This window comes from Camelina sativa, chromosome 2 (genome assembly GCF_000633955.1).
Source record: "Camelina sativa cultivar DH55 chromosome 2, Cs, whole genome shotgun sequence".
NCBI lineage: Eukaryota > Viridiplantae > Streptophyta > Magnoliopsida > Brassicales > Brassicaceae > Camelina > Camelina sativa.
In genome coordinates, this window is record NC_025686.1 from 24991194 (window position 1) to 25014603 (window position 23410).

The 23410-nt window shown below is 34.8% G+C and overlaps 2 protein-coding genes and 1 long non-coding RNA gene across 3 annotated transcripts; 1 reads left to right on the forward strand and 2 right to left on the reverse strand.

Moving 5' to 3' along the window:
* On the reverse strand, window positions 8579-11287 carry LOC104737445. Its single transcript, XM_010457623.2, has 4 exons — window positions 11006-11287; window positions 10610-10747; window positions 10198-10269; window positions 8579-9743 (listed from the first exon to the last, which is right to left on the reverse strand). The coding sequence occupies exons 1-4, from the start codon at window positions 11171-11173 to the stop codon at window positions 9231-9233; spliced, it is 891 nt and encodes a 296-aa protein (XP_010455925.1). The 5' UTR covers window positions 11174-11287; the 3' UTR covers window positions 8579-9230.
* Window positions 19792-21643, forward strand: LOC104756610 (ABC transporter G family member 28-like). The gene is made up of 3 exons (XM_019231366.1): window positions 19792-20090; window positions 20171-20255; window positions 20693-21643. The coding sequence occupies exons 1-3, from the start codon at window positions 19792-19794 to the stop codon at window positions 21641-21643; spliced, it is 1335 nt and encodes a 444-aa protein (XP_019086911.1).
* On the reverse strand, window positions 21672-22268 carry LOC104737439. Its single transcript, XR_002034059.1, has 3 exons — window positions 22159-22268; window positions 21861-22076; window positions 21672-21780 (listed from the first exon to the last, which is right to left on the reverse strand). It is a non-coding gene; the product is annotated as an uncharacterized LOC104737439 (long non-coding RNA).

The following is a 23410-nucleotide window of genomic DNA, read 5'->3' on the forward strand; positions in this document are numbered from 1 at the left end:
AACATTGAAATCTAATACCTTGAAAAAGTATTAGTGAGTAGATTCAAGCAAATGCAATGAAAAATGTATAACTAAGGATGAAAATACATCTCAAATATGATTTATGAGATACAAAAATATCAAGAGTGGGGAATACGTCGTAGAATAGTGGCTAATTCAGGTGTTAGTCGCTAAATCGTAAGAAACTAGTGGCAAAGTAGTCTCAAATTGTTACTCTTTTGTGACTATTTGAGATTAGTTGCAATCCAAAAGTTTGATTTTCACGCATTATGAGCTGATTTGCAGCATAAATCACTCATCCTAGTAGTAAAAAGTATATACAATGGACTTGTTCGTTTGGTTGACGCTGGCGGCTGCGGCAGCGGCAGCGGTTGCGTTTACGTTTTTAACCGCTGAATTAAAACAACGTTTAAAAATGTTAGACGCAGGTCGCAGCGTTTGCCGCAGCGTCATGACGCAGGTACCTGCGGCAAGCAAACGAACAACCATATCTGTGTCTGCCGCAGCCGCAGGTACCTGCGGCAGCCAAACGAACAAGCCCAATATGAAGAGTTAGTAAAGCTTTGGTTTTAAAACACCATATTTACAATTTTCTCTAGATATACACATTATACCATTGGTTAAATGTATTAGTTAAGATAGGTTTGGAACATATGCATGTTTGTATTGTCAACATTGAAATTTAATACCTTGAAAAAGTATTAGTGAGTAGATTCAAGCAAATGCAAGGATAAATGTATAACTAAGGATGAAAATACATCTCAAATATTATTTTTGAGATACAAAAATATCAAGAGTGGGGAATACGTCGTAGAATAGTGGCTATTCAGGTGTTAGTCGCTAAATCGTAAGAAACTAGTGGAAAAGTAGTCTCAAATTGTTACTCTTTTGTGACTATTTGAGATTAGTAGCAACCCAAAAGTTTGATTTTCACACATTATTAGCTGATTTGCAGCATAAATCACTCATCTTAGTAGTAAAAAGTATATACAATATGAAGAGTTAGTAAAGCTTTGGTTTTAAAACACCATATTTACATTTTTCTCTAGATATACACATTATACCATTGGTTAAATGTATTAATTAAGATAGGTTTGGAACATATTCATGTTTGTATTGTCAACATTGAAATTTAATAACTTGAAAAAGTATTAGTGAGTAGATTCAAGCAAATTCAAGGAAAAATGTATAACTAAGGATGAAAATACATCTCAAATATGATTTTTGAGATACAAAAATATCAAGAGTGGGGAATACGTCGTAGAATAGTGGCTAATTCAGGTGTTAGTCGCTAAATCGTAAGAAACTAGTGGCAAAGTAGTCTCAAATTGTTACTCTTTTGTGACTATTTGAGATTAGTAGCAACCCAAAAGTTTGATTTTCACACATTATTAGCTGATTTGCAGCATAAATCACTCATCTTAGTAGTAAAAAGTATATACAATATGAAGAGTTAGTAAAGCTTTGGTTTTAAAACACCATATTTACATTTTTCTCTAGATATACACATTATACCATTGGTTAAATGTATTAATTAAGATAGGTTTGGAACATATTCATGTTTGTATTGTCAACATTGAAATTTAATAACTTGAAAATGTATTAGTGAGTAGATTCAAGCAAATTCAAGGAAAAATGTATAACTAAGGATGAAAATACATCTCAAATATGATTTTTGAGATACAAAAATATCAAGAGTGGGGAATACGTCGTAGAATAGTGGCTAATTCAGGTGTTAGTCGCTAAATCGTAAGAAACTAGTGGCAAAGTAGTCTCAAATTGTTACTCTTTTGTGACTATTTGAGATTAGTAGCAACCCAAAAGTTTGATTTTCACACATTATGAGCTGATTTGCAGCATAAATCACTCATCTTAGTAGTAAAAAGTATATACAATATGAAGAGTTAGTAAAGCTTTGGTTTTAAAACACTATATTTACATTTTTCTCTAGATATACACATTATACCATTGGTTAAATGTATTAATTAAGATAGGTTTGGAACATATGCATGTTTGTACTGTCAACATTGAAATTTAATAACTTGAAAATGTATTAGTGAGTAGATTCAAGCAAATGCAAGGATAAATGTATAACTAAGGATGAAAATACATCTCAAATATGATTTTTGAGATACAAAAATATCAAGAGTGGGGAATACGTCGTAGAATAGTGGCTAATTCAGGTGTTAGTCGCTAAATCGTAAGAAACTAGTGGCAAAGTAGTCTCAAATTGTTACTCTTTTGTGACTATTTGAGATTAGTAGCAACCCAAAAGTTTGTTTTTCTCACATTATGAGCTGATTTGCAGCATAAATCACTCATCTTAGTAGTAAAAAGTATATACAATATGAAGAGTTAGTAAAGCTTTGGTTTTCAAACACTATATTTACATTTTTCTCTAGATATACACATTATACCATTGGTTAAATGTATTAGTTAAGATAGGTTTGGAACATATGCATGTTTGTATTGTCAACATTGAAATTTAATACCTTGAAAAAGTATTAGTGAGTAGATTCAAGCAAATGCAAGGATAAATGTATAACTAAGGATGAAAATACATCTCAAATATGATTTTTGAGATACAAAAATATCAAGAGTGGGGAATACGTCGTAGAATAGTGGCTAATTCAGGTGTTAGTCGCTAAATCGTAAGAAACTAGTGGCAAAGTAGTCTCAAATTGTTACTCTTTTGTGACTATTTGAGATTAGTAGCAACCCAAAAGTTTGATTTTCTCACATTATGAGCTGATTTGCAGCATAAATCACTCATCTTAGTAGTAAAAAGTATATACAATATGAAGAGTTAGTAAAGCTTTGGTTTTCAAACACTATATTTACATTTTTCTCTAGATATACACATTATACCATTGGTTAAATGTATTAGTTAAGATAGGTTTGGAACATATGCATGTTTGTATTGTCAACATTGAAATTTAATACCTTGAAAAAGTATTAGTGAGTAGATTCAAGCAAATGCAAGGATAAATGTATAACTAAGGATGAAAATACATCTCAAATATGATTTTTGAGATACAAAAATATCAAGAGTGGGGAATACGTCGTAGAATAGTGGCTAATTCAGGTGTTAGTCGCTAAATCGTAAGAAACTAGTGGCAAAGTAGTCTCAAATTGTTACTCTTTTGTGACTATTTGAGATTAGTAGCAACCCAAAAGTTTGATTTTCTCACATTATGAGCTGATTTGCAGCATAAATCACTCATCTTAGTAGTAAAAAGTATATACAATATGAAGAGTTAGTAAAGCTTTGGTTTTCAAACACTATATTTACATTTTTCTCTAGATATACACATTATACCATTGGTTAAATGTATTAGTTAAGATAGGTTTGGAACATATGCATGTTTGTATTGTCAACATTGAAATTTAATAACTTGAAAAAGTATTAGTGAGTAGATTCAAGCAAATGCAAGGATAAATGTATAACTAAGGATGAAAATACATCTCAAATATGATTTTTGAGATACAAAAATATCAAGAGTGGGGAATACGTCGTAGAATAGTGGCTAATTCAGGTGTTAGTCGCTAAATCGTAAGAAACTAGTGGCAAAGTAGTCTCAAATTGTTACTCTTTTGTGACTATTTGAGATTAGTAGCAACCCAAAAGTTTGATTTTCTCACATTATGAGCTGATTTGCAGCATAAATCACTCATCTTAGTAGTAAAAAGTATATACAATATGAAGAGTTAGTAAAGCTTTGGTTTTCAAACACTATATTTACATTTTTCTCTAGATATACACATTATACCATTGGTTAAATGTATTAGTTAAGATAGGTTTGGAACATATGCATGTTTGTATTGTCAACATTGAAATTTAATACCTTGAAAAAGTATTAGTGAGTAGATTCAAGCAAATACAAGGATAAATGTATAACTAAGGATGAAAATACATCTCAAATATGATTTTTGAGATATAAAAATATCAAGAGTGGGGAATACGTAGTAGAATAGTGGCTAATTCAGGTGTTAGTCGCTAAATCATAAGAAACTAGTGGCAAAGTAGTCTCAAATTGTTACTCTTTTGTGACTATTTGAGATTAGTAGCAACCCAAAAGTTTGATTTTCACACATTATGAGCTGATTTGCAGCATAAATCACTCATCTTAGTAGTAAAAAGTTTATACAATATGAAGAGTTAGTAAAGCTTTGGTTTTCAAACACTATATTTACATTTTTCTCTAGATATACACATTATACCATTGGTTAAATGTATTAGTTAAGATAGGTTTGGAACATATGCATGTTTGTATTGTCAACATTAAAATTTAATACCTTGAAAAAGTATTAGTGAGTAGATTCAAGCAAATGCAAGGATAAATGTATAACTAAGGATGAAAATACATCTCAAATATGATTTTTGAGATACAAAAATATCAAGAGTGGGGAATACGTCGTAGAATAGTGGCTAATTCAGGTGTTAGTCGCTAAATCGTAAGAAACTAGTGGCAAAGTAGTCTCAAATTGTTACTCTTTTGTGACTATTTGAGATTAGTAGCAACCCAAAAGTTTGATTTTCTCACATTATGAGCTGATTTGCAGCATAAATCACTCATCTTAGTAGTAAAAAGTTTATACAATATGAATAGTTAGTAAAGCTTTGGTTTTCAAACACTATATTTACATTTTTCTCTAGATATACACATTATACCATTGGTTAAATGTATTAGTTAAGATAGGTTTGGAACATATGCATGTTTGTATTGTCAACATTGAAATTTAATACCTTGAAAAAGTATTAGTGAGTAGATTCAAGCAAATGCAAGGATAAATGTATAACTAAGGATGAAAATACATCTCAAATATGATTTTTGAGATACAAAAATATCAAGAGTGGGGAATACGTCGTAGAATAGTGGCTAATTCAGGTGTTAGTCGCTAAATCGTAAGAAACTAGTGGCAAAGTAGTCTCAAATTGTTACTCTTTTGTGACTATTTGAGATTAGTAGCAACCCAAAAGTTTGATTTTCTCACATTATGAGCTGATTTGCAGCATAAATCACTCATCTTAGTAGTAAAAAGTATATACAATATGAAGAGTTAGTAAAGCTTTGGTTTTCAAACACTATATTTACATTTTTCTCTAGATATACACATTATACCATTGGTTAAATGTATTAGTTAAGATAGGTTTGGAACATATGCATGTTTGTATTGTCAACATTGAAATTTAATACCTTGAAAAAGTATTAGTGAGTAGATTCAAGCAAATGCAAGGATAAATGTATAACTAAGGATGAAAATACATCTCAAATATGATTTTTGAGATACAAAAATATCAAGAGTGGGGAATACGTCGTAGAATAGTGGCTAATTCAGGTGTTAGTCGCTAAATCGTAAGAAACTAGTGGCAAAGTAGTCTCAAATTGTTACTCTTTTGTGACTATTTGAGATTAGTAGCAACCCAAAAGTTTGATTTTCACACATTATGAGCTAATTTGCAGCATAAATCACTCATCTTAGTAGTAAAAAATATATACAATATGAAGAGTTTGTAAAGCTTTTGTTTTAAAACACCATATTTACATTTTTTTTTCTAGATATACACATTATACCATTGGTTAAATGTATTAGTTAAGATAAGTTTGGAACATATGCATGTTTGTATTGTCAACATTGAAATTTAATACCTTGAAAAAGTATTAGTGAGTAGATTCAAGCAAATGCAAGGATAAATGTATAACTAAGGATGAAAATACATCTCAAATATGATTTTTGAGATACAAAAATATCAAGAGTGGGGAATACGTCGTAGAATAGTGGCTAATTCAGGTGTTAGTCGCTAAATCGTAAGAAACTAGTGGCAAAGTAGTCTCAAATTGTTACTCTTTTGTGACTATTTGAGATTAGTAGCAACCCAAAAGTTTGATTTTCACACATTATGAGCTGATTTGCAGCATAAATCACTCATCTTAGTAGTAAAAAGTATATACAATATGAAGAGTTAGTAAAGCTTTGGTTTTAAAACACTATATTTACATTTTTCTCTAGATATACACATTATACCATTGGTTAAATGTATTAGTTAAGATAGGTTTGGAACATATGCATGTTTGTATTGTCAACATTGAAATTTAATACCTTGAAAAAGTATTAGTGAGTAGATTCAAGCAAATGCAAGGATAAATGTATAACTAAGGATGAAAATACATCTCAAATATGATTTTTGAGATACAAAAATATCAAGAGTGGGGAATACGTCGTAGAATAGTGGCTAATTCAGGTGTTAGTCGCTAAATCGTAAGAAACTAGTGGCAAAGTAGTCTCAAATTGTTACTCTTTTGTGACTATTTGAGATTAGTGGCAACCCAAAAGTTTGATTTTCACACATTATGAGCTGATTTGCAGCATAAATCACTCATCTTAGTCATATCTGTCTTTGTAAATCACAAGTTAGCAAACCAACCTTGTCTTAGCTTAAGCTAGAATTGATTCTTGTTAATTCTAACTAAAAGCCAGAACACCGTCTGTAACATGAGATCTTAATATAAAAGGTTAACTAGAAAAAAAGCTCATGATGAATAAGGGGCAATGTGCAGTTGTTGATACAACAAACACCTAATTTCATCAAACCATATGCTAAATATATTAAAATCATACAGTTTTATAAAAATCAAAGATTGCTATTGAACCAAAATTTTCGTTCAGGCATTTTATCGAACAGTTTGCATACAACACAAATTGTTTCGTAAAACAGCCACAAAAACAAGGATCAAATTGCTCCTATCATCTAAATAAAACCTGTGGATGGATTCCAAATATTGAACGGAGATAAAGAAACTCAGATTCTATCAGCGGAAAGAAACTTCCTAAAGATTCATTCACAAACAATATTTCTGGATCTGATCAGGAAAAAAAAAACACACACACACAAATCAATAATCAAATTACCTTGATTCAATCTACACGTATACGCGATTCCTGAAAGATTCAGCTTAGTTTTCCAGCAATCGGCCGCTTGACAGAGAGAGAACTGTAGTCTGATCTCTTTTTCTCGACCGTTGCCAGTGGAAGAAATATCTAGGATTTTGGTCTCTTTATATAAAGAAGAAAACGAATCGCAATTCGCAAGTATTATATTGGGCCCATAAACCCAACCTATTTTGGGCTGAAAGTTCGGTCGCATCTCTGTATTCTTTTCAAGCAAGCGTTTAAAACTAGTATTGAACTTTTTAAAATATAATATTTTAATAAAGATATCAAAATAATACACTTGCTACCATGACAATATTTTAAAAAGGCTATTGGTCACTCAACGGTACATTGTAAAATAACAAAAAATATTTTCTAAAACATGTTAGTAATTTATATCTGTGCAAAGAAACGTGGTTTACTTACTACTAATATATGTTAAATAGACATATATTATAAATACTAGATTAAGATCCGTGCTAGAGCATGGTTTAAAATTCATTTTATTTATATTTTTTTTATATAAAATATAATTTATATTATTGTTTTTAAAAGTTTTTTTTGGATAAAACATTATGCAATAAAACTAGATTAGGACTCGTGCTAGAGGGTTAAAATTCTTTTTATTTTAATTAGTCATATTCTAAAATAAAATATAATTCATATGATTGTTTTTAAAAGTTTTTTGGATAAAACATTATGCAATAAAATCATATGCTAAATATGATGGCTTGAAAAAAAACACATATTTTGTAAGTTTATATTGTTAATTTAGTAATTTTATTTATGAGAAATGGTTATGTTTGTTGTTTGTTTTTATTTTAATTTTTGAACATGTTTGGTGAAAGTTTTTTAATATGACCCGTGCTTAGGTAAGATTTTATTTTCAACTACACAATAAGATCTCGGAAATCACGATTAAGTATGATAAATTGCCAAGATTTTATTCCTTTTTTATGCCTAACAGTATATATTTTGTAACAATACATGGAATACTAAAGATTTTGTTTTGGAAATTGTATAAATCATTGGAATATTTTCTTTAAGAGGATTCTTTGGGATATTCTTAAGTGTATTCATATAGACCAATTAATCTATAACTTTTTTTGTAACCGGTTATTTAATGTATAGCCTATTCTGTAACCAACTTATAAAAATTATATAGTCTACAAAAAAAGGTTGTGTACTTCCGTTTTATTATATAGGAGATCATATGCTAAATATGAAGGCTTGAAAAAAAACACCTAATTTGTAAGTTTTATATTGTTAATGATTCTAGATAAGTATCCGTGCTATAACACTGATTAAATTTTATTTTGTAATCTATCTTGTAAGCCACTATTTAACTTGTAACCAATCAATCTATCAATTTCGTAATCTATCTTTGGTTAACGTTGTGGTCTATCAATAAAATATATGGAAAATAAATATGTAATATTGTGTTTAAAGATCTTTGAAAACAATGTGATATAAGACTAAAATCTTCCAAAAATACAGTTTGAAATATCTATAATTTTATTTGTTATCATTAATATATCAATTATCAATTTAGAATATCCATAATATTTAGGTATAACCACTAATCTATAATCTATCTATAACCTATTTGTAACAATTTGTTATCATTTATTAAAAACATAAAGTCTACAAAAACTATGTTGTGTTTAAAAATCATTCATCATATACATTTTCTTATTATGATATAAGTTAATAACAAATAATGAGAAATGATTTTCAACATCAAAGATGAATCATTATTTAAAACAGTTTAAATGATCCAAATTCCGAAAACCCAAGAAGAAGAAACAGAAAAATTTCATCATATCTTTCACTTTTGTTCTCTTCCATGGAGTCTTCTTCTTCTCTTCTTCCTTCTCAATGGTCTGATCTTCCTTTAGATATACTTGAGTTGATCTCAAATCGTCTTGACCACGACGGCTCATCAGACACCGTTGATCTCATCTGTCTCCGTTCTGTTTGCGCCACGTGGCGTCTCTGTCTTCCTCTCTCCGACTACAACAGCAAGAAAAACAATCCTTTCTCAAAATTCCCAACGTATCTTCCTTTTTGGTCATCTTCTTCTTCATCAACCTCTGGTTTCTTCATTCTGAAACAGAGCAGCGCCTATAAACTCGAAGCTCCTTTGATGAATCCGAGTACTTGGCTTGTTAAGCTTCAAGAGACATCTCCAGGGAAAATGCGAGTCTTGGATCTCTTCTCAAACGACAGAATCTGTTTCTTACCTGAGAAGTTCCCGGAAAATATCGATTAGCTGGAGTGAGATTGGTTCGTAGATCTTATCGTATGGAGTACACAAACAATGGTGGTGGCGAGATGTCTTGTTTCTGGTCACTGAACTCCGAGAAAGTTGTGATTTTGTCTTCAGGGAAAGGGAAAGAAGGCTCGGCGATAATGGCTATCCACAGTGGTGGGAAATTAGGGTTTTTGAAGAGTGGAAACAATGAAAAATGGAGAATTTTGGATATTTCTATTGGGAGTGGCAAAAGGTTGAGGTTTAATTGGGATAGACGGTTAACGAAAGGGAACATGAAACAGCCTATGATAACATCTAGTTGCCAGTTTCCTTTGAGGCTAAAGCGGAACCAATCGCTTGCAAGAGGACGGAACATGGAGAGACAACGGTGGAGGATAGCAATCCCAGCAAGGCCTTCTGTTACATCAGTTACTAGACTGAACAACGCTTGGCCTCTAAATGTTAGGGATTCTTTGTGGAAACCTGATATATGAGCCATGAATGGGATCATCCATGAACCAATGAACCAGAAAGCAGCTACCCACAGAAGCATTACCTGCAAAAAATTATGTTAGGGTCACAACTTATAACTGCGGAATTAACCAAGGAAATAATCTGGACGCAACAGGTGAAATTGAAAGCTTTGGCCTTTGGTATATAACTCATTTCTCATAGTTTGTATTGCATCTTCTCTATGAACCAAGGCATCTATAATACTAATATATAGCTTGAAGTAATCTCGTTTCAACAACCTATACCTAATCAATACAGGCTAAAGAGGTAAGAGGTGTAGTCCACAGTTTATATAGATCAAGGATATTTGCCCACATTTAAATGTCTCTACTTTCAAAATCTATTGTCTTACACAGACTCAATATAGGCAATACTCCACTCATTCATATAAACTCGGATCGTAACATTCTAGATAGCTTTCATTACTGTTCTTGTGTAAAGTGTAAACCTAGTATGGCAATACAAAAGAGGTTGAGTAACATTAAGAAGTAAGGTACCTGCACAATGGTCTCAACAGTCCATGGTACTTTCCAACGAGTCCCAATGGCCTTCAAAACTGCATCTGCAGCCTGAAATCCAACAAAACAAAGGTGCTTTGAGACCCAAGATAATGTTTTAAAACAAAAGGTCGATAAGCCTTTGTCGGAGTTTCCTTATTTGCAATTTTCCCATTACATAAGAGTAAAAAGAGCCTCAAATTCATTTCATGAAAACACTAGTAAACCAAAAACCAGTTGATGATGGATAATACACAACAGTTTATTCCAAAAGATGAGATTTCTGCTGTAGTCTCTACAGTCTAGAACCTAATATCATAATTGATTTGTCATACTAAAACCGAGACTAAAAGAAAACATAGTTCTTCTTCCTATACAAGTATATCCAGTGACAGTTGGGATAAGCTTTTACCTTTTGAAGAGTTGCCTTCAAATCAGTTTTATCTGTACATGGAGAATCTTGATCTGGCTTAACTATTTCCTCAGGCACGAATTGCTCCGGATTCTCAGGAGCAGAATCCTCATTTCTAAAGCAAAAAATCTTCCATTTCTGCAGCAAAATAGCACCAAAAAGTTTTAAATACATTGAAGATAAAACTCTTCATCTGCATCAACACAAATATAAAGCAGCTCTTCTCATTTACCAATTGGACATATCTAACTTAAAACACCTAATCACAATACTACTAAACCTCAAAAGAAAAACCCAATTCCACAATTTCATAAACAACCCTCTCTGTACTAGTTGTCAAATTCAAAGTTTCAAACTTGATTTGGATAAACAGAGAAAAGAAACAAGAAGACGTACTTGCTTTGCGGACTTATTAGAAGGTGAAGAAGCAGCAGTTAAAGGGGAAATCTGGGTAAGATCAGGAGAGAAGACAGTTCGACAAGGAACCCTAAACTTAGAACGCGAAATAGATAGCGCTGGGCGATGGCAAAGGAGAGACGAAGAAGAGCAAGGAGAGGTCAACATGGGAATGAGAGATGAGAAAACCCTCAGAATATGCCAACACTGAGGAACCCTAATGTGAGATTCTTTTTCTTCTTCTTCTCAGTTTCATCAGAGAAATTGAACAAAAAAAAAAAAAAAAAAAANAACCCTAATTATCTGAAAATTGGATTTGGGGGTTTCGTGACCAGAGAGATAGAGAGACAGAAGAGTGACCAAAAAAAGTTGTTGAATTTTCAACGACAATAATTAACAATCCTTCTAAACCGAACTAAACCGATAATTAAACCGGAATAGATCAATTATGCAATTTTGTCTACAATTTTGACCAAAACACTAAAAAAATAAGACTAAAACGGGAGGAGCCATAAAAAATAAGTCTAGACTGGTATGCGACTTTGGTTTGCTTGCAAGTCGTCGTCGTCCAAGTGGCTCAAGTCTAGGGAACATAGACAGCCACAGCAAAGGGCCATTAACACAATGGAAGAGGGTAATCCAACACAGAGAGCGAGTTTGGGAGAGATACAATCGAGAAGTATGACGATGACAGCTGTTAATTGGGTTTGACTAAACACACACATTATGGGCTTTAATGGGCCTACGAAAATGACATGAAGAAGAACAATGTGATCCATATGCTACACTAAAAATATCTACAAAGATATGAGAAGTGGAGGTAGGTGAGACAAGATATACAAAAAGGAGCTTTCTAGAAAAAGTGAGATACGAGAGAAACGAGACAGTTTTTCTTATTCTTCAAGCTTTCTTCTTCCTCCTTGTTGTATTGGTGATCCTTGTTCTTCTTGTGCAAAATCTGTAAACCAAAGACCAACCTCACAAGTAGTTGGTGTGTGTAATCTCTCTTTCATATAGTGAAGCTTGGGAGCAAGAGTTCTCCCCCGAGACGTAGCGGTTATCCGTGAACTCGGTGATCAATTCTTGTGTGTTGTTTCTTTTACAAGCAACCATTCTTACTCTTAACTCAACAAGTGGTATCAGAGCGCCAGGCTTGGTGTAAGGTTGCTAAAGAGATTCAAGTCTAGGGTTTCTGGGAGACTTACAAGATGAGTAACACTAGGGTGGAAGTGGACAGGTTTGATGGAACAGGTGACTTCTCCTTGTGGAAGGTCAGAATGTTGGCTCACTTTGGTGTCCTAGGGCTGAAAGAGATCTTGAATGATGAGCAGCTACTAAAAGATCCACCTACTGTAGAAGCGGAAGCTACAATAGCTCAACGAGACTCTCAAACGGGCACAAGTGGAGGTTCTGGGTTGTCTCCAAGTATTGATCCTGTAAAGTTTGAAAAATCAGAGAAGGCCAAAGATCTTATAGTACTAAACGTTGGAAATCAAGTACTAAGGAAGATCACACATTGTGAAACAGCAGCAGCTATGTGGTCTACTCTAAACAGGTTATACATGGAGACTTCTTTACCTAACCGCATCTACTTACAGCTTAAGTTCTATACTTTTAAGATGACTGATTCTAAAAGTATAGATGAGAATGTGGATGATTTCCTTAAGCTAGTTGCGGACCTGAATAACATAGGAGTGGAAGTTACTGAAGAGGTTCAAGCAATCCTGTTGTTGAGCTCACTATCTGAGAGGTATGATCAACTCAAGGAGACTCTAAAGTATGGTAGAGATACTTTGAAGTTGAATGAAGTCATAGGCGCTGCAAAATCAAAAGAAAGAGAGTTAATAGAAAGTGGAAAGCTTTCAAAATCACAAAATGAAGGTTTGTACGTTGAATCAAGGGGAAGATCTGAGAAGAGATCTGAAAGAGGAAAAGGCAAACAAGGGAGAGGACGATCTAAGAGCAGAGGTAGATCAAAGTCAAGGCCGAAGTACAATAAAAACAACAAGGGCTGCTTCATTTGTGGAAAAGAAGGACATTGGAAGAGAGAATGTCCAGAAAGGTCATCAAATAAAGCTTCTAGTTCAGCTAACATTGCAACAGAACCCAAACAGCCACTAGTGCTAACAGTTAGCACTCAATATACAAAGGGAGAATGGGTTATGGATTCTGGTTGTAGTTTTCACATTACACCAGACAGGGATTCTCTATTTGACCTACAAGAATTTGATGGTGGCAAGGTTTTGATGGGTAATATGACTCACAGTGAAGTAAAGGGGATTGGTAAGATTAAGATTATAAATCCAGATGACTCTGTAGTCATATTAACGGATGTGAGGTACATGCCTACAATGGGAAGGAATCTCATTTCATATGGTCAATTAGAGTTGAGCGGATGCAAGTATGAAGGAGAAGATTTTGTAGTCACCTTCTACAAAAATGGGCAAAAGGTCATCTCTGGAAGATACAAAGATGGGTTGTACTACCTACAAGGAAAGGTAGTAAAAGGAGAAGTTTCAGTGGCAAAGCCTGTAGCTAACATGACTAGCATATGGCATTCAAGGCTAGGTCATATGAGCATGAAGAACATGAATGTTCTAGTGAAGGAAGGTTACTTACCAGAGAGAGAAGTTGGTAAGCTGGATTTTTGTGAGAGTTGTGTACTTGGAAAATCTCACAAGCAAAGGTTCCCAACTGCAAAGCACACCACTAGAGGTATATTAGATTATATACACTCTGATCTCTGGGGATCTCCTTCTACTCCAGAAAGTCTTGGCGGTTGCAAGTATTTTGTAAGCTTCATCGATGATTTCTCAAAGAAAGTATGGGTGTATTTTCTGAAGACTAAAGATGAAGCATTTCACAAGTTCAGAGAATGGAAAGAAGCAGCTGAGAATCAAACGGGGAAGAAGATTAAGTTCCTAAGGACTGATAATGGTCTAGAGTTCTGTAATACACAGTTTGATAACTTGTGTAAAGAAGCGGGAATTACAAGGCACAGAACATGTACCTATACACCACAGCAAAATGGTGTATCGGAGAGGATGAACAGGACCATTATGGATAAAGTTAGAAGTATGCTTTCTGAGACAGGATTGGGTCAAGAGTTTTGGGCAGAGGCTACTTCAACAGCAGTCTACTTGATAAACAGAACACCAAATTCATCTATTGGTTTCAAGCTACCTGAGGAGGTGTGGACAGGTACAAAACCAGATTTGAGTCACTTAAAAAGGTTTGGATGTTCAGCGTTTGTTCATGTTACTCAAGACAAAATAAGTCCAAGAGCAGTGAAAGGAGTTTTCATGGGATATCCTTTTGGTATTAAAGGATATAGGGTCTGGTTACCTAAGGAACAGAAATGCACAACAAGTAGAAACGTGATGTTCAATGAAAATGAGTTGTTCAAAGACACCTTGACATATACAAGTGAAAAGAAAGAAGAAGCTGATAAAGCTTTAAGAAAACTGAAGAAAGCTGAAAAAAGAGTGTCTTTCAGCAACAATCTTGTCAGAGGTCCTTCTACCAGTTATTCTGATTTGGATGAAACATCTTCTCAAGGTGGAGAAACATCTTCATCAGAAAGTTCAGAAAGCTCAGAAAGTTCAGAAGAATCAGAAGTGAATGAGGAAGCTGATGGAGCTGAAAATGAACAATCCTTGGATGATTACGTGTTAGCCAGAGACAGGATAAGAAGAAGCAACATCCGACCTCCTTCCAGATTTGAAGATGCAGATTTTGTAGCTTATGCTTTGGCAGTAGCAGAAGACTTGGAAACAGAAGAGCCTAAGTCTTATGAAGAAGCTATGAAAAGCAGTAAGAGAAAGCAATGGGAAAATGCAATGAAAGAGGAGATGGATTCTCATAGAAGGAGTCATACTTGGGATCTAATTGAGAAACCAGAAAAACAGAAGCTGATTGGTTGCAAATGGGTCTTTAAATTAAAGTCAGGCATACCAGGAGTGGAGAAACAAAAATATAAGGCCAGGCTAGTCGCTAAGGGTTTTGCACAACAAGAAGGCATTGATTATAATGAAGTGTTTTCTCCAGTGGTTAAACATGTTTCCATCAGATTAATGTTGTCGATTGTGGTTAACATGGACTATGAATTAGAGCAAATGGATGTCAAAACAGCTTTTTTGCATGGAAATCTAGAAGAAAGGATTCTAATGAGTCAACCAGAAGGATTTGTGCAACAGGGAAGTGAAGACAAAGTCTGTCTGTTGAGGAAGTCTTTATATGGTCTAAAACAGTCTCCTAGATGCTGGAATCAAAGGTTTGATAAATTCATGAAAGATCAACAGTTTGAAAGGACTAGTAGAGACCCATGTGTCTACATGAAAGACACCCAGACGGATCAAGCTGTTTATTTGTTGCTCTATGTGGATGACATCTTGATAGCTTCAGGAAGCATGGTTGTGATTCAAAATCTCAAGGACAAGCTGAAAAGTGAGTTTGAGATGAAAGATTTGGGAAAGGCTTCAAGAATTCTGGGTATGGACATCATCAGAGACAGAGAGAAGGGAGAATTGATTCTGTCTCAGGGAAAGTACTTAGAAAAGGTGTTGAAAACTTTTGGGATGTTTGAAGCAAGGCCAGTGATTTCACCAACTGATTCTCAGTTTAAACTCAGAAGTTTGACAGAAGTAGAAAAGAAAGCTGAAGCTGTACGTATGGAGAGAGTTCCATATGCAAGTGCAGTGGGGAGTTTAATGTATGCTATGGTGGGTTCAAGACCAGATTTGGGGTTTGCAGTTGGTCTTATCAGCAGGTTTATGGCAAATCCAGGGAGAGTACATTGGTCAGCAGTGAAATGGGTATTAAGATACTTAAAGGGCTCATACACTCAAAATCTGACGTTCAAGAAGAGTTCTAAGTTTTGCATTGAAGGTTTTTCAGATTCAGATTATGCAACAGACTTAGACAAAAGAAGGTCAGTCACAGGGTATGTATTTAAAGTTGGTGGAAATACAGTTTCATGGAAATCATGTTTGCAATCAGTTGTGGCTCTTTCAACCACTGAGGCAGAGTACATGGCTCTGAGCGAAGCAGTAAAAGAGGCCCTTTGGTTGAAAGGTATGTGTTCAGAATTGGGGTTTAAGCAAGACAGTGTTCATGTTCATTGTGATTCACAAAGTGCTCTAGCCCTAGCAAAGAATTCAGTTTATCATGAAAGAACAAAGCATATAGACACTAGATTCCATTTCATCAGGGATATAGTGGCACAAGGTGATGTTGTTCTACACAAGATTCACACAACAGCAAACCCAGCAGATTTCCTAACTAAGACGGTACCTGGTCAGAAGTTCCAGCTTTGCTGTGAGCTTCTCAACATCCGGTGAACAGGAGCAGCGACCACAGGGACTCTAGTTTCAGGTGGAGTCACGAAGAAAAAAAAAGGGGAGCTGGTGAGAAGATTGCTTACCAAAGGTTGAACATGATCTCAAGAGAGAAGCAATGAATTTTGCTGGTGATGACAAGGTGGAGCTCATCATCTAAAATGGTTTCAAAATTGAAACTTTTAAGTTTCAAAATTTTCTGCAAATCTCCAAAGATCCTAGTCTCTAACTATCAGAGTGAAGAGATAAGAGATAGAGATTAGGATGTACCTGGGAGTTGCAGAGGAAGCAATGATGAGATTCACCAGAGAAGCCTCATCGAAGGAGCTGCGTTTATTTCATTCAAGAAGATGAAGTTGATGTCTCAAATTCAAGGAGGAGCTAGAACGCCGAGAATGATTGAGCAGAAACGCAGCTGGAGTTGATTGCCGGCGAGAACAGTGGTGTTAGCCGGAGAAGGGAGAGTTCACTGGAGTAATTCGCCGGAGGAGGCAATGATCCGGTGACATTGAGAAGCTTCACAAAAGGACAAAGGGAAGAGATTGGTTTTGCCGTTTCGGAAATGTCGATGTCGTTGGTGTGTGGTGTTTGTCAAAAGGTGGAGATTTGTTAATTGGGTTTGACTAAACACACACATTATGGGCTTTAATGGGCCTACGAAAATGACATGAAGAAGAACAATGTGATCCATATGCTACACTAAAAATATCTACAAAGATATGAGAAGTGGAGGTAGGTGAGACAAGATATACAAAAAGGAGCTTTCTAGAAAAAGTGAGATACGAGAGAAACGAGACAGTTTTTCTTATTCTTCAAGCTTTCTTCTTCCTCCTTGTTGTATTGGTGATCCTTGTTCTTCTTGTGCAAAATCTGTAAACCAAAGACCAACCTCACAAGTAGTTGGTGTGTGTAATCTCTCTTTCATATAGTGAAGCTTGGGAGCAAGAGTTCTCCCCCGAGACGTAGCGGTTATCCGTGAACTCGGTGATCAATTCTTGTGTGTTGTTTCTTTTACAAGCAACCATTCTTACTCTTAACTCAACAACAGCAATCCCAAAGCCATGACTCACGCATTCAACAAAGAAGAAACCTAATTCTTCATCTTCTGGGGGTGCCCCCGGCCCGAGAAAAGCGATACACACGTATACGAATGCCAAATAACTTCCCCACCTAATTTGGGTCTCGCTCATGGGGATCTTGTTTTGCCTTATGTACTTGAAAGCTGCAATACCGGCCGACAAGATGAGTATATGCATGATGATGACGTAAAGTATTCGCTTCATGGACCTGCCATACCACAAAAACAAAAAACAAAAAGAGAAGGAAAACATATGCAATCAAGCCATTAGTTGGAAATAAAATAGCCATACAAACACAAGAAAGAATAAAAATTCACCGATCCACTCACCACATACTTTTAGGTTTAGCCATCGTTTTGCTCTCCACCATAATGACGAGTATTGTAAAAGCTTTATTAAGCTCACAATTTGTTAGCCAGTCCTTGTATTATATTATATATATATATATATATATATATATATATATATTATTTACGTTCAACATCTTACTCCAACTCGATCGAGGTAGGATTTCAAATATGTTTCTGTTTTAATTTTATTGAGGGATATATGTAAATCTCTTAGGATAAGGATTTAAGTTATATGTTGACAAGTTTGGGAGCTTGCTTTTAGGAGTTGGTATGTATCTAGTACAATTCTCTCTCTCTTTGTATTAAAATACTCTTTGCATTAATGAATAAATCAAGTTATTTCGACACCTATAATTTGACATAGTATGAGAGTTTATAGGCAAAAATTTAGAAAACAACAATTTTTAGGTTCATTCTATATATTCACTTCTTCTTACTTTAACCAATAGTATTATAGGATTATGCCATGTCATATTCTGTTTTAACATAATAAACTAAAATTAAAATAATTAAACATAAAAAGTTAAGAAAATAAAATTTCTATGTTTTTTTTTAACGTTGTTGACGTTTATATATGTCTATCTCTTGTAATCCGATCTGAAGAAACTTGAATCTTGTCTTGATTTGGTAGCCCTGACTTGTTCTTTTTGAAATCTGATTATCCCAGTGATTGAATCAGTTTTTGTTTTCTCATGACTCCTCCTGTAGTCAAATTGCGTTTATACTAGGTCTTTTGCTGGCTCATGTGGGATACCCAATCTTATCTCTTTTCGAATTTCGTTGAACAATTTGTTAGGATGATTTGCCTTTGATCACTAACAAGAAGACTACTCAACCTCTAGTCTTTGCCTCTTTTGTATCTATGATGAACCGATGACGGGAGGCCAATGCAACTTGGTTGTGGAGAGGCTCGGTGATTACCTTATCTAGTCTGGTCTCTATGCTCACACAAATTGCTTCAAACCAATGTTAATTTTAAGCTTCTTCTTCACTACAGAAGCACTCTTCTGCCATGTATTGTGATTTGATTGTTGTTGTGCATCAAACAAAGTTATAATTCTTACAAGAACAAAGAAACAATCATACTTTGTTATGGTTTTTGACTTTTGATTCCCTCCTATGATGGCTTTGATGTTTTCTCTCTTCCTTGTACTGTACATGTCATAATATGTATCTCTGGTTTTCGATTTGAGTAATGAAATAATTGTAGGTTGGTATTTTGGTTTATGAAGTGGTCATGATCATTTGTTTTAATCAGCTCATTATCACCAAAATAAATCCCCAGGTCTGAAGATATATTAGTGTTGTTACTGGTTATAAGACTCAAGAGAGATGATCAAGAAGCAACAAAACCTGATACAAACACATGTTCAGACACATAAGCAGTGAGCAAGCTGGAGCATGTGTAAACAGCTACAGACACAGACGCAATGATTCCTCAGATAAAGAATTAGAGAATCTACCACAGCCAAGACAGCTATATGTGAAGTCACATGGAATGAAGTGATATGCTGAACCTTGGAGTCTTATTGTGAAGTTCCAAGAAGTGAGAACTCAGCCAATCTTGTTTATGCTCATAAGAACAATTCATCCATAAGCAGCTGAGGAACCTGAAAGGGCATCAGAGAAAGAAAGAAATGAGCAACTGCATAATGTAACAGAGCAAAGACATATAGCAGTTGAGTAAACCTGAAGTACAACAGAGCTGGAAACAGAGCACTCGGTTTCTGCATTACCAATGTGTTAGTTTCTACAAATGTCGCAATTGTCATTACCAATGTGTTAGCTTCCACTGAAATAATGTTTTTTTTTTTTTTTTTTTTTTTTTTTCCGNGCTGTAGAAAAGAAGATTATAACGAAGCTTTTAATTTCTCTAAAAAGCCAGATTTCTTAAATGCCTGTGGTAAATCCACAAAGGGTATATATATTTATACATCCCCTGTTTCATTGATATGTATATAAGAAGAATTAAGGTAAGATTTGTACATTTTGTTGTTGTTTTTGGTTTGAGAATAGGTGACATGATGCAGAGGATATGTACGGCTGCAGAAGTGAGGATATACTTCAATGGATTATTAGGAGGTCCAAAGAGAGCTACGAATTACTTGAAACCGAACAAGAACTGCAATCTATCTTCATGGATGTCTGGATGTGAACCTGGATGGGCTTGTCGTACTGCTAAAGATGTGAAAGTTGACCTTAAAGACGATAAGAATGTTCCTGTAAGAACTCAGCAATGTGCGCCTTGCTGCGCAGCTTGTCCATTGGGAGCTTATTGTCCAGAGGCTGAGCTGAACAAAACAACAGGATTTTGCGACCCGTAAGTCTTGTTTCTGATCAATTTTTGAAGTTTGTCTTGAACATATGGTAAGATTAGCTGCAGGATTATTGTTTTTGCAGATATCATTACCAGCTTCCTTCTGAACAGCCAAATCATACTTGCGGTGGAGCTGACATTTGGGCTGATATTGGTAGTAGCAGTGAGGTTTTCTGTTCAGCTGGATCGTTTTGTCCTTCCACTATCGACAAGCTTCCTTGTAGTAAAGGGTAACTAACTAAGAATGATTTTCATAACATTCGTTTAAGATTCATCTTCCTCTAATCTCATGATCAGCTAAACTCATCTTTTCTATGCTCCAGACATTATTGCAGGCAGGTTCTACTGCAGAACTAAGTGAGTGACCTCTTTTGTTCAAACAACTATCAGAGATAACGAAAGAGAACTTACAGTCTCTTTTCTCTGATGAATGTGCAGATTGTTTTAAGCTGGCAACATGCAATCCAAGATCAACAAATCAAAATATCACAGCATATGGAATCATGCTTTTTGTGAGTCATTGATCTCTCCTTAAAACTATTTGCTTCACGTATTTTTTGGTTTACTTTCCAGTTATTTGAGTCTTTGGCTTGTTTCTATTGTAGGCTGGGTTAGGTTTCTTGCTCATAATCTTATACAACTGTTCTGATCAAGTGCTTGCGACGAGAGAAAGAAGGCAATCAAAATCCAGGGAAAAAGCAGTACAAAGCGTGCGGGGTTCACAGTCACGGGAGAAATGGAAATCTGCCAAAGATATTGCAAAGAAGCATGCGACCGAGCTGCAGCAATCGTTTTCCCGAACATTTTCCAGGAGAAAATCTATGAAACAGCCAGATTTGATGAGAGCTTTAAGCCAAGCAAAACCTGGATCAGATGCTGCATTACCACCAATGTCAGGAAGTAGCTCAGACACAAAAAAGGGAAAGAAAAAGGATAAAAACAAACTAACTGAGATGTTACAGGACATTGAACAAAACCCTGAAGATCCTGGAGGGTTTAATCTTGAGATTGGTGATAAAAACATTAAAAAACATGCTCCAAAAGGCAAGGCTTTGCATACTCAGAGTCAGATGTTCAGGTATGCTTATGGTCAGATTGAAAAGGAAAAAGCAATGCAGGAGCAGAACAAGAACTTGACTTTCTCTGGAGTCATCTCCATGGCTAATGATATCGACATACGAAAGAGACCTACGATTGAAGTTGCTTTTAAAGACCTTACAATTACTCTAAAAGGGAAAAACAAACATCTCATGAGATGTGTGACTGGTAAGCTATCACCTGGACGTGTTTCTGCTGTGATGGGTCCTTCTGGTGCTGGGAAAACCACTTTCCTAACAGCTTTGACAGGCAAAGCACCAGGTTGCACCATGAGTGGAATGATTCTCGTAAACGGTAAGGTTGAATCAATTCAATCCTACAAGAAAATCATAGGTTTTGTGCCTCAGGATGACATAGTCCATGGAAACTTGACAGTGGAGGAGAATCTCTGGTTCAGTGCAAGATGCAGGTATGCCACATTTTTCTTAATGAATTTAAGTTTTCAAAATTTTAATTGACTAATGAGTTTATGATCTTACCTATCTGTTCATTCTGATCTTCAATCTCCTTCAGTTTATTAACATCATCCCATCTGTTGGCATAGGTTCCCAGGTTCATATTGGTTGCATCAGGAAATTGATATGAATGTGATGTGCTGTTATCGGTTCATATTGGTTGCATCAGGAAAACTCTATTTTTGTAATTGAAAACCAATTAAAACTCAAAAACAGATACCTCAGACATAATTTTTATCTATTGCCATAGAAACGTATTACTCTGAGTTCCACTCCCGTTATCACTCCCACCATCTCGGTCACTCAAACCATTACTCCCATTTTCATTCCCATGATCTTCATCACTGATGTTGGCATCGTTTTCTGACCCTTCAGAGCTTTCAGTTTTCACTGGCTTCCTGTTCTGTATTGCACTCTCACTTTCGCTTCCGCTAGACTGGTATATAAAGAAACACATAAATAAAAATAAGACCACATAGTAAATTTCTGAAAACAAGTAATCAAAGTAGAACACTTACACTGTGACATCTTCTCCAGACATGTTGCCAAAGATTCTTTAGTTCGTTCTTTCTAATGGGTTTCACGAGAAAATCAACAGCACCATTCGACAAACACTTAAAGACCAGAACCATAAAATCATGAGATGACATCACTACAAAAAAGAGAACATCACATCTTAAGTTACACTAACTGAGCATCACATACTGAAACTAGGTACAGAAAAATTTAATGAGGATTTAAGTACATACTTATGACAGAATTGTTCTTTAGTGTCTTATGGCTCATAATCTTGGACGACAGACCAGTTCCAGATTGCACAGGCATGACAACCTCTGTTAAGACAAGATCAATGCAACTCCTTCAAGGACATCCGAAGTAGCAGTGACTGATAATAAGTTTCCAAATTTACAACTGTTAGTCGAAAGCAAACAATATGATAGCTAAACAAGGATGATCAATTCAATCAATAAACCTTCACTGCAATTCTTCAAACCGATGATTAATCCGGAATAGATCAATTATGCAATTTTGTCTACAATTTTGACCAAAACACTAAAAAAATAAGACTAAAACGGGAGACATGTTAAGACCCGTTATTCTGCTTGGCCAACGAATACATGACATATGGTCTCTTATTCCATAAACGAATATACTAAGGACATGTGCATCGGTTAGGACTGATATTTGGTCCTTCAAATATTTTATTCTTATTTTGAGAGTTTCGTATGAGCATTGGTGTCCTTCACAGTTGGTCCCCTGGAAAAAATAATAGTATTTTTAATTTAAAAAATTAATTATTTAAATAAATATATAAAAACATATTAAAGTTTTAATTTAAATAAAACATCTAACATTGACATTAAAAACATAAGAAAATTACAAAGTTACAAAAACTTGAAAAAAACAAAAAATACAATTAAAACATGAAAGATAAAAAACATAAAGCATACAAACATCAAAGAGAAAAACATACATTTTATTAAATTCATAGAATTTTTTTAATTAATATTCATTATCTGGAAGATGTCCAAAGTTAGTCCAAATATGCTCAATCAAATCCTTTTTTAACCGTTCATGGACTTTTTTATCCCGAATTTCTGTAAGACGAGTAATCGTAGTGCTCATATTGGAACCCAAACTGGCGGCACCGATGGTATATGTTTGATCCTCATCTTCTCCGTGTTGAAATTCAGAAACAATGTTTCGGTAACTGTATGTTCCTCTTTCATCCTCGATAATCATATTATGGAGTATTATGCATGCTCTCAT